General features: G+C 45.2%; 1 protein-coding gene across 9 annotated transcripts in view; it reads right to left on the bottom strand.

Moving 5' to 3' along the window:
- Nucleotides 1-17,061, bottom strand: part of CFAP46 (cilia and flagella associated protein 46) — a 473,118-nt gene that overhangs the window by 17,207 nt on the left and 438,850 nt on the right. For 6 of the 9 annotated variants that reach the window (XR_004539241.1, XM_033942370.1, XM_033942372.1 and 3 more), the window contains 3 exons: nt 9,350-9,400; nt 7,392-7,454; nt 2,928-3,009 (listed from right to left, as the gene is read on the bottom strand). Coding sequence is in view for 6 of the 9 variants with exons in the window: in XM_033942370.1 (XP_033798261.1) it covers nt 2,928-3,009; nt 7,392-7,454; nt 9,350-9,400 (196 nt within the window). In the remaining 3 variants the exon portion in view is untranslated. The remainder of the gene's footprint in view (nt 1-2,927; nt 3,010-7,391; nt 7,455-9,349; nt 9,401-17,061) is intronic. The other 3 variants (XR_004539242.1, XM_033942373.1, XR_004539243.1) reach the window with 3 other exon arrangements.

The following is a 17,061-nucleotide window of genomic DNA, read 5'->3' as shown; positions in this document are numbered from 1 at the left end:
TTTGGTACTGGAGTATTTTAATAGGTATGGAGGACAGTGGTTGAGGTCGCAGGCTGTGTGGCTGTATTTTTTATAGAATTTGTTAAGATCGGCCCATTGTATAGTGGGGAAATGGGACCAAGTTCTGTCTGCCGCAGCTGATTCTTTTTCTGTGGGGGGCATTGAGATCTATTCTAGGTGGGTTAGGGTTCTGGTGAGGGTAGTCCTGGCAGTTGTGATTTTGTTTTTAAAGTATTCAGCTAAAAGGGTGGCTGAGGGGGGAGGGGTGTCATTATTAGCCGGGTAGGGTTTGGTGTCTGTGAGTTCTTTTAGTATTTGGAATAGTTTTTTTGTGTCTTGGGTTTCTTTGCCTATTAGGTTGGTGTAGTGTGTCTTTCTTTTTTCTTTTAGTTTTAGCTTGTATTGTTGATTTAGTTTTCTCCATGCTGTTTTCGTGGTTTATTGGTTATTCTTTCTCCATTTTCTTTCTAGTCATCTGCATTGTCTTTTGAGTAGGAGTAGTTCGTTATCAAACCATTTGTCTGAACGTCTGCTAATTCTGGTTTTTGTTTGTTTTGGGGCTAGCTCATCTAGGATAGCTGTGCTTAGCCTGCACTATTGTGAGATGAAGTCTTTGGGGTTGCATTCTTGGACTGTTGTGTCTGTTTTAATCCAGAATTCGGAGGGGTCGATGTATTTACGTGAGTTGTAGGTTGATCTTTGAGGTTTTGGTTTGGTTTGTCTTTGGCCCAGTTGATGTTGAAGGAGTATGTGTAGTGGTCTGACCAGAGGGATCAAGACCACTTTCCATTTGATGTTTGAATCTCTGGCAGTAAGGGTTGTTGGGTCTTGAAGGCTGCGATGTCTAGTTGGTGACCTTTCTCATGTGTGGTTTGTGTTTCTAAAATCTTGTATGTTAGGGCTTCAAGGAATGACAGTAGGTTTTCTACTTGTTTGGAGGATTGGTCTTCGAGATGGAGGTGTAGGTCTCCTAGGATTAGGTTATAAGTTGCCGTTAGGGAGTTTCGGTATATAAAGTCTTCAAATTCTGATCTTGCTATGTTCTAATTCCCTGGTGTTATGTAGCAGAGCATGGAAGTTATGGATCCTTTTAGTGTGGTGTGACTAAGATAGCTATACCTCCTCCTCTTTTTTTCCCCTGTAGACCACTGTTATTTTGTATCCCTTGGGGCAGACTTCTGTTATCCTGGGATCTGAGTCTGATGTAAGCCAGGTTTCTGTGAGGAAGAGACAGTCAAGATTCTCCTTTTCTATCCAATCTTTTATATGTTCTGTCTTTGGGCCTAAGGCTCTGATGTTTATGTAGGCACACATAAGTGTGGCGTATTCTGTTTGTGCACTGTTTATTGTTTGTGGGTAGATGAGTGGTCTTGGGTGAGGGTGTGGTTTGGTCTTAGAGGGGTTTGTTGGTCTTCTTCCCCATGTTGGTGTGATGGTGTGGTGTGTATAGGTCTGGCAATTTATGTTCCTGTCCACTGTGGTTCTCCTAGCTGGGTGGTGAATTCTGTTAGTAGTTGAAATAATTGGAATTGGGGAGATGTTGTTTGCTGCTGTCTTCCAGTTGGTTAGGAGCAGGATGATCAGTAGGATAGTTTGCATTTGTTTTTGTGTTGTAGGTTTCATTGTGATAGATAGGAGGAAGTAGTTGGTGGGAGTGCGGTTATAGGTGTCTTTTGGGGTGGAGAGGTTTTTTTTTGCCTTGGAGGTTGTTGGTTGTTTTTCTCTTGGCGGTTGTAGGGTTTTTTGGGGGGGAGTTTCTCTTGGAGCTGCCCTGAAGAAGAGAAACTTTTTAAAAAGAGAAGTGCCGCAAAGGCCGTTGGGGGGTGGAGCTGGTCTCCCACACCCGACCAACTCCTTTCCTTGTGGCTGCTGCAGTCAGGCTGGGTTGGGGCAGCTCCCGATCCAAGCAGAGCTGCCCTGAAGAGGAAACTTTTTAAAAGAGTAGCGCCGCAAGGGCCATTGGGGGTGGAGCTGGTCTCCCACACCCGACCAGCTCCTTCCCTTGCGGCTGCTGCTGTCTGGCCGAGTTGGGGCAGCTCCCGATTCAAGCGGAGCTGTCGTGAAGAGAAGTGTTGAAGAAAGAAGTGCTGCAAGGGCCGTTGGGGGTGGAGCTGGTATCCCACACCCGACCAACTCCTTCCCTTGCAGCTGCTATAATCAGGTCGGGTTGGTGCAGCTCCCAATCCCTTACTATGTCTCACCTATTTACTGGAAAATATATTATCAAAGGTAAGGACATAATCTCTTTTTCCAGTGCAATAGGTCAAACATTCTAGACAAGTGGGATGTAAAAACCAGTCCCAAAAAGCTAGGGCGGACTGACAGCGCCAACCCTCATGACTGAGGGCCCAAAGGCGGAGTCATGACTCAACATCACATCCACTCTGTTGAATTTGGCAAACATGTGTAGAGTGGACCAAGTAACTGCACTACAAATCTCAGGGGAGCTTGCCTTAACCTCAGCCCACAAGGAGGCCACGCTTCAGGTAGAATGCTATAGTGAAACTATAGTTTCTGGTGTGTGTCATATATATAAAATGGAAAGAACGTTAGCCACACAGAAAGGAAATTTTAATAAATTTCAGCAGGTTTGGGGACCATTAATAGAATATTGTAATTAGTAAATAACATTTTTCCCTTATTGGTATAAATGCAAAGTTAGGGTTGGGGGGAGGGATTTCTAATCTTGTAGTAAATGTTTAATTTATTTGAAAAGATTACATATAATATATTATATGATATATGTAATTACTTATGAAATAGTAGGGATGGGAGGGAGGGTTTAAATATTGCTAATTTAAGTCATATATGATAATCAATATTGTATAAGTTTGACTTAAATTTCTGACGCACTTGTTGTAAGTTGTAAAAATGAATAAAGAATTTAAAAAAAGAACTTATTTCTACTTTTTGAAGACAGGATTTACCTTTTCTGTGCATCAAGTTTTGATTGTCTTAAGAAACTTGGAATTGTCTGAACATGGTCTAAAAGAATCATTAGCTGACACCCTGAAAAAGGTAAACATACGTTGCTTTATGTTAACATGTGACACTGGCAAAAAACCCAATATAGTTTCAATACTTAGAGATTCTAGGCTATTATACTTAGAGATTACTGGCAAAAGAGAGCCATGCAACAGAATTTTGATTACCGTAGATTGAAGTACACAAATCAAGAACAGGATAAGGGAGAAATTATATCTGATGATCTTAAGTGGTCAAGAAGATAAATAAGGCGATGGCAAAAAGTCAGATAAAGCAAGGCCAATAGTAAAAAGATGGTGATATCACCCAAATCTTTTTATTTCCCGAATTCTATTTATGGCACCAAAACATGTGCTGCAAATTTGGGCATGCTCCTCTTTTCCATGTGCAATTTAATTGGGTAACAAGCTGATAACTAGCAATAATTGGGTGCTAACAACCAATTATTGCAGTTAATTGGTTCCAATTATTATTCTTATTCTTAGGATTTGCAAAAAAATTATCTTGCTGAGCACTATTCTGTAAGGATGTATGAGAAAAGTTTTTAGCATGCAACTGAAGAGGGGGGCAAGACCATTGGAGGGGCATGGGCATGTCAATCGCATTCAATAAAAATGCATACAATTGTATAGAATTTGGGGAAGCCAAGCCAAACTTACGCACAAGGATTTATACCAGATTTCAGTTGATGTAAATCCTTACGTGCAAAGTTGGGTGCAGTTCCCAGAGTCTGTGATAAAAAGCCCTTATGCAGCTTGATAAAAAGGGACCTTTGTGAGTCCTATTTTGGTGTGGAGGGCCATTTTCGATATGATGTCCAAATCAGAGTTTGGATGTTTTGTGGAAGGTGCGCAAAAATCCATTACCGAACATGCCCATTTTCAAAACTGCAAAGTGTCCATTTATTTATTTTTTTCAGTTTTCTATACTGTTCTCTAAAGACAGCTCAGAATGGTTTACATGAGTTTATTCAGATACTCAAGCATTTATCCCTGTCTGTCCCGGTGGGCTCAAAAATCTATCTAATGTACCTGGGGAAATGGGGGGGGGGGGGGGGGGGGGGGGGGGATTAAGTGACTTGCCCAGGGTCACAAGGAGCAGCGTAGGTTTGAACCCACAACCTCAGGGTGCTGAGGTTGTAGCTTTAACCACTGCGCCACACTCTCCCTTGTCTATTTTGTTTGTTTGAAAATGGCCATTATTCAGATGTCTATCTTTTTGAACCATTCTTGAAAAATATATCCAAAAGAAAAATGCATAAAACAAGTCATTGGAATGTAGGAGGGGGCCAGCATATTTAGTAGACTGGTCACAAAGACATCCCAGGAGAGCAGTGGAGCACCTTACGTAGCACTGCAGTGAACTTCACATATAAGGACCCAGGTACGCATCTCACCATAACCAATCCCCTTATACAGTCTGTTCTCGTTATTTGTGGTAGTATGGCTGCTGAAAATGTTCACGAACTTCAAAATCGCAAATAATAAAATGTTGAGTCTATGGGAAAGTAGAGATTAGGTTCCAACAATACACATTGCGCCTCAAAACTATGGAAAGTGAACACTGAATCCTATTGGGAAAATAGGATTAGGTTCCTGCTTTGGACAGCACTTAAAGTACCTGTAATTCATTCTCCGGTCACTGGGGGGTCAATATCTGGAAGCAAAGCCTGATTGCAAGGTGAAAATGAAAGCAAAAAAGCTGTGTTTTTTTTTGTTTCAAGTTTATTTAAAATTTAATTGCATCGCTTTACTAAAATTTCAAAGCAATGTACAGTGTAAAATAGGAAGGACGAACAATATAGATTAGTAAACAATAATGTAGACAAGGACAACAGATAAGCTACTATCTGCCACTCTGCGAATACGTGAACACAACGGCACAAATGAGGAATACTGGTTGCAATTGATGCAACCATGAATAGGCGCAATCGCACATTGTGAATGCACGAATAATGAGAACGGACTGTATTGTGTGGTGAACCCTCCAAATCCCACCCAAAGCCTACAGGAACCAACTCTCCACCACAATAGCCCTTATGCCTGTAGGTATCACCTATATCAGTGTTTTTCAACCGCTGTTCCGCGGCCGCCATCAGGGCAGTACTACCAGTCCTGCATTCAGGGGCCCGGAGCTGACAGGGGGCCCGAGGTAGGGGCGCCAGTAGCTCACCAAGGAAAAGTGAGTCGATCACCCAGGACTCACTTTGTCTTTGCGATCTAATCTATCGAGCCGATAAGTCTTCTTCTCCCCGATGTCAATTCTGCAGTCGGAGAGGAAGTTCGGGCCAGCCAATCGCTGCCTGGCTGGGCGGAACTTCCTCTCCGATTGCAGAATTGACGTCAGGGAGAGCATGTGTCGGCGTCGGCTTTGGGGCCTGTTATCCATTGGTGGGTCCTGTTCCCCGATGGCAGCGGCAGCGGCAGTGGCTTGGGGAACGGCAGGGAGAAAGAAAGAAAGGGGGCAGGCAGGGAAACAGAAGGAAAGAAGAGAAACAGAAAAAAAGAAAGAAAGGTCAGGGAGAGAGGAAGAAAAAGTTGGGGGAGGGAATGAGGTGTGGAGGAGAGAAAGCATACAGGCTGATAGAAGGGAAGAAAGATTGGATGCACAGTCAGAAGAAGAAAGTGCAACCAGAAATCACCAGACAAGGTAGGAAAAATGATTTTATTTTAAATTTAGCAAAGTGGAGGCAGTATTACCACAGTTTTCAAAGGAATTTGCCCAAATAACTTAATAGTTAACTGGGTAAATTCCCAGAGATGAAAACTTCCCTTCACTTACTATGCACAGTTCTGAATTTATATCTGCTGTCTATATTTTACAATATGGTCACCTTTTACTAAACCGCAATAGTGGTTTTTAGCGCAGGGAGCCTATGAGCGTCAAGAGCAGCGCTGGGCATTCAGCGCAGCTCCCTGTGCTAAAAACTGCTATTGTGGTTTAATAAAAAGGATGAAGGGTATATTTGTCTATTTTTGTATGCTATAAAAACCAAATACAGAGAGAGACTGAGAGCTGTTGACGAAGAGCTACGTGTGTGTCTTTCTTCGATTCCAGCCAGAATATCAGCTTTGTGTTCAGCCAAACAGGCCCAGATTTCGCACTGAATAAAGTATTTTATAATTTTTCACTATTCTGTTTACTTAATATTTCATAATAAAGTAATTATAAAATACTTTCTTTGTGTTTATTTGATTCCTATTCAAGAGAATTACTTTATATATAGTCAATATAGGCACAGAGTGAAATTTTTTAACATTTTCTAATGGTGGTGTGCCTCGTGATTTTTTTCATGAAACAAGTGTGCCTTTGCCCAAAAAAGGTTGAAAAACACTGACCTATATGATGGTACAGTAGGTTTTTGGTGGGTTTTGGTGGGCTCACATCTTCCACCACAAGTGTAGTATTCAGAGTAGGATGTGGGCCTGAGTTCCCTTCTTTGCAGTCCACTGCACTGATCACTAGGCTACTACATAGATCTGCTGCTGAAGTTGACATACAGGCAGATATAATGTTTCATTTACATCTTTGGGAGGTGGAAGGGAGTCAATGACTACTGGGGGAGTGTGTTTGGGGTCATGTTTACATCCCTCCAGTGGTCATCTGGTCAATTTGAATATCTTTTTGGCACTTATCCGTTGTTAAAACAGGTCTAGCCCCAAACATCCAAACTGTGCCCTGCATTTATTCTAAAGAGAATGGCCACCCGGATGGTCTCAGGACTCAAGGATCTCCCGTATGAAGAACGGTTAGAAAAATTACAGCTATACTCGCTCGAGGAGCGCAGAGAGAGGGGAGACATGATCGAGACGTTCAAATATCTCACGGGCCGCATCAAGGCAGAGGAAGATGTCTTCTTTTTCAAGGGTCCCTCGGAAACAAGAGGGCATCCGTGGAAAATCAGGGGCGGGAAACTGCGAGGTGACACCAGGAAGTTCTTTTTTACTGAAAGGGTAGTTGATCGTTGGAATAGTCTTCCACTTCAGGTGATTGAGGCCAGCTGCGTGCCTGATTTTAAGGCCAAATGGGATCGACATGTGGGATCTATTCACAAGGTAAAGGTAGGGGAGGGTCATTAGGGTGGGCAGACTGGATGGGCTGTGGCCCTTATATGCCGTCTATTTCCATGTTTCTATGATTATGTCAGAAAAACACTCAGGTCATAAGCCCACCCTAGTCATGCTCATACTACACCTCCAAGATGCCCCTTTGAGAATTAGATAATTAGATGAACTGCGAATGAACAGCATAGAAATCCATCTTGAAAATAGGTTTAGAAAATAACAAATTGGAAGGGTTTTGCAAGAAAAGCGTCAATCTGCCCCTTTATGCCTCTTTTTGGACATTTTTCTTTTTTGAAAATGAACCCTAAAGTACCACAAACTATACACAATATCCCGACTCACTCCTTCCTTGTAGAGAAGTTGCCACTGCCTTGTCTTCTCTTTCTTTATTTTTCTGTTTTTTTCCTGCAAGTTCAAATAAAATGTGAAATATTATGTAGTAACACCCTTAAGTGTAATAGCACTAAATAAGTAGGAATTTACATTAAACATATTTTGTGTTCTCCTTTACCAGTAGTATTTTCAATTTTATTTTATATAAAATACACAATATCATCATCAAGCTGTTCAATTTGTTATACTATTTTGAGAGATTGGTTCTTAGGCCCCCTTTCATGAAACCTTGTTAGCGTTTTTAACACTGGCCATGGCAGTAAAAGGTCCGACATTCAGAAAATTCCTATGAGTATCGGAACTTTTACCATCACGGCTGGTGATAAAAAACGCTTACGTGGCGTCATATATCACCTTTTGGTGAAAGATGCGCATATGCCAGGTATTTTTGACCTTGATTGGTCACTGCTAGAAACAAGATACTAGGCTAAATGGAACTTTGGCTTGATCTGGTATGGAAATTCTTATGTTCTTAAGAACATAAGAATAGCCTAACTAGGTCAGACCAATGGTCTATCAAGCCCAGTATCCCATTCTCACGTTGGCCAATCCAGGTCACTAGTACCTGGCCAAAACCCAAGGAGTAGCAACATTCTATGCTACCGATCCAGGGCAAGCAGTGGCTTCCCCCATGTCTGTATCAATAGCAGAATATGGACTTTTCCTCCAGGAAATTGACCAAACCCTTCTTAAAACCAGCTACGTTATCCACTCTTTACCACAACCTTTTCAACCCTTCATGGTCTCCAACATCTCCCCCTCCCCTCCTCAGAATGTCTCCTCCCCTCCCCTCTTTGCAAATGGTGTCCCCCTATTATTTCTAGCATCTCTCCCTTCCTCTTCTTTCTTCAGCATCTTTCTCTTCCGTCTGTGGTGTCTATTATTCAAAAAACCCCTCCAGCATTTTTCTTCTTCCCTGCTGTGTCCATGAGGTATTTGTTCTCTTACCCCGGGGCGACAACTCTAAGCTAGGTTAGAGGGAGACATCGCATGGATAGTCTGGTACAAGGCCTTCAGATGCTCAAGGTAAGTTATGGGTTCAAAATAAGCTCAGGTCAGCAATGGTCTCAGCCGAGCATCTAGTAGATGTTTATTTATATTAGTAAAACCACCACCTCAGTTCAGAACTAACTGATACCATGACTGGCAATCTCAGAACAGAGGCCAAAGATTGCATAGGCATAGAAACTGAATTATCCTCTCCAGAACATGAATAAGTTGAACTGGCAGGACAATACAGGGAAGCCACTGATTGCCCTGGGATCAGTAGAATGGAATGTTGCTGCTATTTGGGTTTTTGCCAGGCATTTAAGACCTGGATTGGTCATTGTGGAAACAGGATACTGGGCTAGATGGACCACTGGTCTGACCCAGTATACAGCTCAATACCTCTCCTCTCTTATCCCTCTCTTTACTCCTCCCTATGAATTCCATTCATTGGGCAAGTCTCTTCTATTTGCACCCTTCTCCTCTTCTGCCCACTCCAGACTACATTCTTTCTCTCTTGCTGCACCATAAGACTGAAACAGACTGCCTGAGTCAGTGCATTGAGTTCCATCCCTAACAGTATTCAAATCCAGTCAAAAAGCTCACTTTTTTGAGGTTGCTTTTAACTCTCAACCCCAACTCTCCTGTAAAACACCCATGCCTGAGAAACTTATTAACCCTCTACTTGCCCTGTTTGATTAGATTGTAAGCTCTTATGAGTAGGGACTGTCTCTTGAATATTTTAATGTACAGCACTGTGTACATTAAGTAGTAGTGCTATAGAAATGACAAATAGTAGCAGTGTTCTTAAGTTTATACTGCCATTGTCCATGCTTGATCTGCCTATGCATAAATAAAAATAGGTGATCCAACTTAATGAGAGAGAAATAAAACAATCTATTTAAGATCATAGTACTTGCCCTTAGGTGAAGGATTCATGCCTGCTTTTACATCAGTGGTTTGCTTTTTTCCTGAAAATTAAGATAGGATTTGATTCTTAATAATTTATATTTAAAGTCACTATGGAGGCAATTCTACAAATGGGCATCTCCAATCTAGGCACCCTGCATAACCGTGATAGAAACCTATTCTATAATAGCATCTGAGCACCTAGAGTCCATTATTGAATACTAACGTAACTTGGTATTGGTGCAACGGAAGTTACACCAACCATAGAGCTGGTGTAATTATGGGTTCACAAATAAGGCAGGATTGCAGATAAACTACAGTATTACGTAAGTTATTAAGAGGGAGTCCTACTCATATCCCACCCTTGCATACCTCCTTTTACATTTATGCTCCATAATGGGGCAATTCTATATCTCGACACCAATGCAGCACACTGATTGCCAATTCTACAAAGGCATCTGTGTACCAAGGAAGGATTAGGTTCTTATCTCAATAATTCTCTTTCCTGTAGAACAGCATACGATTCCTTACAGATAGGTTAAGCATCCCAACTCACAAGTTGCTTGCAGAAGACATCAATCATTTTCTTTCCTCTGCCCCCTTATCTCTCTAGGCAGCATCCCCTCTTCTCAGTCCTTACCAAAGCAAGTGATAACCCCTAGGAGAGGAAATAAAAATAATTGGGGGGACTCAAGGAACTCTCCAATCTAAATAAGTTTGATCTGCTCTGCAATAGTAAATAACTACCCAACAGGGCAACAATTAATGGTGGTGAAAGAAACCACCTACCGCTGAGCATAATAAAAAGTGCTGATATTGATTTTGGCACAAATATGCCACCATTCAAAAGGATCCAATTATCTTCCTTTGCTGCCACAAGCCAAGCCACTTGAAATACTTCCCAGCTTACTAGCCAATGCAGGCATAACAGACATCTGACAGGGTGGGACATAAGGAATCAAATGCTATTCTGCATGAAGGAGGATTATCGAGGTAAGAACCTAATCTTTCCTTCCTGTGCAAACAGCACAAGGATGGGACATACCCGAGCAGCCCGAGTCTAGGGCGGACAGATGAGCCCATGACCAGCACCAAATACCTAAAAGCTCCATCCTCCTGTGCCTTCATATCCAGTCTGGAAAATTTTGTAAAGGTATGGAGAGTAGAACTGCCCTGGACTCTACCCAGGAGGAAGCTACACTTCTGGTTGAATGAGCTTTCACTCCAATTGGTGACTGCTTGCCACAGCCAATGTATGTCAAGGAAATAGCCATGCAGATTCAGTCGAGAAATAGACACCTTAGAAGCTGGTCTTCCCCGACGGCTAGTATTAGTCAAGAAAAATAGGTGATCCAACAGGCGGAACTCATTTGTCACCTAAGGACTCTCCTGACATTCAGCACTTTGATACTTTGTTCTGTTTCTTCTTGGCCATGAGCTGAAAAGTGGGAAGTCACACTTCTGGTTGACATGAAATGCTGAAATCACCTTAGGCAGAAATGAAAGCATGGTGCGCAAAGACACCTCTGCTTCCATGAATCTGAGGAAAGGCTCTTTGCAAGAGAATGTCTGCAGTTCTGACACTATTCTCACCGAAGAGATCATGACCAAGATGACTGTTTTCATGGTTAGATTCATGAGAGATGCCTCTGACAGAGGCTCATAAGGTGCTTTAGGAAGGACCTGCAACACTATGTTGGCATTCCACAAAGGGACCGGCTACCATATTGGAGGGCGGAACCTGATATCTCCCTTCAGGAAACTGGAAACATCTGAATGAGAGGCCAACAACTTTCTGACCACTCAAGCTCTGTAACATGAAAGACCGGCTATTTGAACTTTGAGATAACTGCCAGGCCCTTCTCTAAATCTTCCTACAGAAAGGATATAACCTCAGAAATGGGATCCCGGAAGGGGTCTAAATGCTTTTCCATACACCAGTGCTGAGTTTCCACACTTTTACATAGGCCACTACATTTGCTGGCTTCCTCTTCTGTTTGTGCTAAGGCTGCATGCTTAATAGCCATGTCATAAACCCAAAGCATTCCTGATGTTCTAGGGCTATGGGCCCCTGGGAAAGAAGATCCTGATTTCAGTGGTGGTCTGAGACAGCTGTCCTGCTGCAACTGGATTATATCTGTGTACCAAAGATGACATAGCCAATCTGGAGCCACAAGAATTACCAAATATATATAGACTACTATCCTGAGAAGAACCTTGCCTAGCATTGGCTACAGCGGGGCTGCAGTCAGAAGCTCCTTTACTGGCCAAGGTTGCACTAGAGCAGGGGTGTCAAAATCCCTCTTTGAGGGCCGCAATCCAGTTTTCAGGATTTCCCCAATGAATATGCTGTCAGTTCCTGTTCAGCTTGTGAAGTGAGAGGTCTTGGTTTGGATTTTTCCCACTAGTGTGTGGCACACATACATTGTATAATGAATAACAAGAACTAAAGCAAATTACTGAAGCTGAGAACAGCCTGTAGCCCCTGATGCCGCCAACGGGCGAAACACAGATTTGTGTTGGGCGTTTGTGCTCAGTTTGTGGTGAACAGCGACACAAGGAGTATGAAGAGAAAACCTATTGGAATAACACTCATGAAGTGATAAGTTTGTACAATATGAAGAACTTTTTTGGCCAGTATATGCACCTTATTGCAAGAGAGTAGTTTTGAAATGAACTTTTAGTGGGTTGGTTGGGTAAGGTTGTTAAGGTTTCAGTAAGTTGCTAACATTTTCTGATGTGACACGGACAAGAGGTCATAGCCTGAAACTGAGTGGCAGCAGGTTCAGGACAAATGTCAGGAAGTTTTGTTTCACACAGCGAGTGGTAGGTGCTTGGAATGCACTCCCGGAGTAGGTTGTGGCGGAGACTACTGTACTGGGATTCAAGCGCAAGTTGGATGCACACCTTCTTGCATATCATATTGAGGGATACGGTAAAGTTGGGTCTCCAAAAAGGAGTACCTAAATGGGCCGCCGCGTGTGCGGAGCACCAGACAGATGGACCTTGGTCTGATCCGGTGAAGGCGTTTCTTATGTTCTTATATGAAGTATTAGCACATGTGTGGTGTGTAAGTACATTTAAAAAAAAGTATAAAATAAAAGTGATTGATGGATGTGTGGGAATTTCAGTTTATAAATTTGGAACAAACATAGCTCTTTGAGTTTATGAATTATATATTAATATAGTAGAGCTATTGAATTGATATTATATATCCCAAAATTGTTTAGTGTGCAATGAATATGCATGAGATCTATTAGCATACAATGAAAGCATATTCATTGGGGAAAACCCGACTGGATTGCAGCCCTCAAGAAGGGACTTTGACACCCCTGCAGTAGAGCATCTATGCCAATGCTTCTTGGCTTGAATCTTTGACTGAAGAAACAAAGGACTTTCTTGTTGTCCGCTGAGGCCATGAGATTGAATATCGACCGCCCCCAGTGTTTCACAATACAGTTGTCCACAACTATCCAAAAGCCCAAGGAAAACTGTATGAGAAGGGGCCAAGCTCATATACCAATTACCGTATTTTCGCGGATATAACGCGCGCGTTATACGTGATTTTACGTACCGCGCATACCCCTCGCGCGTTATATGCCTGAGCGCGGTATACAAAAGTTTTTAAACATAGTTCCCACCCCGCCCGACGCCCGATTCACCCCCCCAGCAGGACCGCTCGCACCCCCACCCCGAACGACCGCTCGCACGCGCTCCCACCCGCACCCGCATCCACGATCGGAGCAAGAGGGAGCCCAAGCCCTCTTGCCCGGCCGACTCCCCGACGTCCGATACATCCCCCCCCCGGCAGGACCACTCGCACCCTCACCCCGAAGGACCGCCGACTCCCCAACAATATCGGGCCAGGAGGGAGCCCAAACCCTCCTGGCCACGGCGACCCCCTAACCCCACCCCGCACTACATTACGGGCAGGAGGGATCCCAGGCCCTCCTGCCCTCGACGCAAACCCCCTCCCCCCAACGACCGCCCCCCCCAAGAACCTCCGCCCGTCCCCCAGCCGACCCGCGACCCCCCTGGCCGACCCCCACGACACCCCCACCCGCCTTCCCCGTACTTTGTGTAGTTGGGCCAGAAGGGAGCCCAAACCCTCCTGGCCACGGCGACCCCCTAACCCCACCCCGCACTACATTACGGGCAGGAGGGATCCCAGGCCCTCCTGCCCTCGACGCAAACCCCCCTCCCTCCAACGACCGCCCCCCCCCAAGAACCTCCGACCGACCCGCGACCCCCCTGGCCGACCCCCCCACCCCCCTTCCCCGTACCTTTGGAAGTTGGCCGGACAGACGGGAGCCAAACCCGCCTGTCCGGCAGGCAGCCAACGAAGGAATGAGGCCGGATTGGCCCATCCGTCCTAAAGCTCCGCCTACTGGTGGGGCCTAAGGCGCGTGGGCCAATCAGAATAGGCCCTGGAGCCTTAGGTCCCACCTGGGGGCGCGGCCTGAGACACATGGTCGGGTTTGGCCCATGTGCCTCAGGCCGCGCCCCCAGGTGGGACCTAAGGCTCCAGGGCCTATTCTGATTGGCCCACGAGCCTTAGGCCCCACCAGTAGGCGGAGCTTTAGGACGAATGGGCCAATCCGGCCTCATTCCTTCGTTGGCTGCCTGCCGGACAGGCGGGTTTGGCTCCCGTCTGTCCGGCCAACTTCCAAAGGTACGGGGAAGGGGGGTGGGGGGGGCGGCCAGGGGGGTCGCGGGTCGGTCGGAGGTTCTTGGGGGGGCGGTCGTTGGAGGGAGGGGGGTTTGCGTCGAGGGCAGGAGGGCCTGGGATCCCTCCTGCCCGTAATGTAGTGCGGGGTGGGGTTAGGGGGTCGCCGTGGCCAGGAGGGTTTGGGCTCCCTTCTGGCCCAACTACACAAAGTACGGGGAAGGCGGGCGGGGGTGTCGTGGGGGTCGGCCAGGGGGGTCGCGGGTCGGCTGGGGGACGGGCGGGGGATCTTGGGGGAGGGCGGTCGTTGGGGGAGGGGGTTTGCGTCGAGGGCAGGAGGGCCTGGGATCCCTCCTGCCCGTAATGTAGTGCGCGGTGGGGTTAGGGGGTCGCCGTGGCCAGGAGGATTTGGGCTCCCTCCTGGCCCAATATTGTCGGGGAGTCGGCGGTCCTTCGGGGTGGGGGTGCGAGTGGTCCTGCCGAGGGGGGAGAAGAATCGGACGTCGAGGGGGGGCATCAGGCTTTCAGGATGGGGACAGGACTTCAAGGGGGGACAGGCAGACCTTCAAGGGGGGACAGGCAGACCTTCAAGGGGGGACAGGACTTCAAGGGGGACAGGCACGGAGAGGCGGGGCAGTGCACCGAAAGTCAGGGCGGGTGAACGGTGAGTCGGGGCAACCAGAGGAGAGTCGGGGCAGTGCACCGAAAGTCAGGGTGAGTCGGGGCAACCAGAGGAGAGTCGGGGCAGTGCACCGAAAGTCAGGGTGAGTCGGGGCAACCAGATGAGAGTCGGGGAGGGCGAAAGGAGAATCGGGGTGGCCAGAGGAGAGTCGGGGAGAGCGAAAGGAGAGTCGGGCAGCATGCGCGTTATATGCCTGAGCGCGGTATAGAAAGGTTTTTGTACATATCATCGTGATTTCTGCGCGCTATACCCCTGTGCGCGTTTTACAATGGTGCGCGTTATATCCGCGAAAATACGGTAGTTCCAAAGACCTGATCCTAGTACTGTACTTTGTATTCTTTTTTTGCACATGCAAGTCTCCTCTTCAAATACAGAGTGATATAATTTGGATTTGAATATGGTTTATGTAGGAACTTGCTCGTAATTTCATAAAGAGTTCACCTGGATATATCCTCAGTGCATGAGCGCAAAAGCGCCCTACAGGATTTTACCCACAAACATCACCTTGCATCAACCTGATAACCCTTTTACATACAAAAGTCCTTTTATATATAAAAGAAATAAATAATAAAGTGTCATGTGCAAATCTTAAATCAAAGAAATCATCAGTATCCTATACAAATCATTCAAATACAACAGTTCTTGTTGGTAGCAGTGTCCTCTACAAATAAAAATGTAAAGGAGAACTTAGCTTTCACGTGACTGCATGGAGTCCAAGCTTAGTCTTTTAGAGTGGTGCCTCAGCACGAATGCTTTACAGAGTCCCCTGTTTTGTTATCTTCTTTAGGGGCAATATCAGAGGCACAACCCGGCATATATAAATTTATCCTTGTCTTCACTCCGCAGCTTGTGCAAGACTGAAGCAGAATGTGCATTTGTAATCAGGAGACCACCATAACAGACTCCGCCTACACTCTCCAATGAATGAAAGTCTGGGGCCTGAATCCTGAATGTAGAGCAGAACCCCGCCCTCTTATCTGTAATTGGCTGCTGTTAACCATTTAACATCTTTATTCATGCCATAAGGCACAAATGATTTTACTGTGTGCATCCAAAACTGTTCTCTAGCTAAGAAAAACAATTTTCTATTACCTTGAAAGGTAGAGGATATTTGTTCCAGAATGCCCCACTTCATACTTATAAATGTGTGACCCATTTCTGAACTATGGGTCATCATCGGTGCATTCTGGCATTTGAATTTCAGGCAACTCCGATGTTCATTCATTCGTGTTCTCACAGCCTGTGTTGTACTCCCCACATATAACAGTCCACATTCACATTGAATTATGTATACCACAAATGTGGAATCATAGAGGTGTTACTTCTTAAAATATAAACACGTTTAGTTTGTGGATGTGTCCATTTGTTTCCTTCTAGGGTTTGACTACATGAGGAACAGTGTCCACAAGCCTTACATCCTGTTATTGTTGTTTCTTCCTCGGTGAGGAACCCACAGACCCATAACACGGTTTTCTGTAGCTGCAAAAGGAACCATGACTGGAATTCCCGGAACCTCATAGGTTTGCTGTCTGGCAAAGACTTGGGATGACAATCCATCATGCTGTGTATCAGGTCATCTAGTCCTCTTCCACAAAGCATTTGACCCTTAAAAAAAGAGCTTGCTCAAAGCGGCTTTAGATACAGAATTTCCTGACCACTGCCTGATCCAGAGCATTCTGAAGGTGGAAACTGTGATCCTGAGAATCCTTCAGGACCACTCCACCTTCATTAGGCAGAGAAGATCTCTCAGTCATGTGTGCTACCAGATAATCCACCTTAGATGGGGTATACAATTGCTGTAAATCAGAAGGCATTGGATACAATTTCATCATTGCCTGGCCCCTAACAGAGGACCCTCTGGCGATTCCCAGTGCTCCGGTATCATAATTTCTGGGTGTGAAGAAAAGCACATGAACTTTGACTTAGTACTGCTTAGCAGCAAGTGCTGGCCAGCAGAGATCTGCTAGGACTCTAGATACAACTCCTGCAAAGAAACTGTAATAACCTCAGGTAGATCTGCCAGTCTAAATAGCTTGTGCAGTGTTGGATCTTCTCCCTGGTCCAGGGCAAACATAGACCTCCTGGTTGTCTACACTAAGCTGAGATCCAGAATTGTCCAAGGAGGATGCATGATAGGAGAGCAGCAGAATCACATACATGACAGGTCTGTGAGTGCAGCTCATCACTGCCTATGGGAATATCGGGGTTGTTCTGATTTAGGAAAAATTAGAGGTTTCTGAATTGGCCCCCAGCACCGATCCTTGAGGCACTCCACTACTCACCTTTACTTCCTCCGAGAGAATTCCATTAACCACCACCCTTTGGCATTTGTCTATCAACCAATTTCTAATCCAGTTCACCATTTTGGGCCCTAA

The sequence above is a fragment of the Geotrypetes seraphini genome, chromosome 4 (assembly GCF_902459505.1).
Source record: "Geotrypetes seraphini chromosome 4, aGeoSer1.1, whole genome shotgun sequence".
In the NCBI taxonomy this organism is placed as follows: domain Eukaryota; kingdom Metazoa; phylum Chordata; class Amphibia; order Gymnophiona; family Dermophiidae; genus Geotrypetes; species Geotrypetes seraphini.
This window is presented reverse-complemented; position numbering and strand designations above follow the sequence as displayed.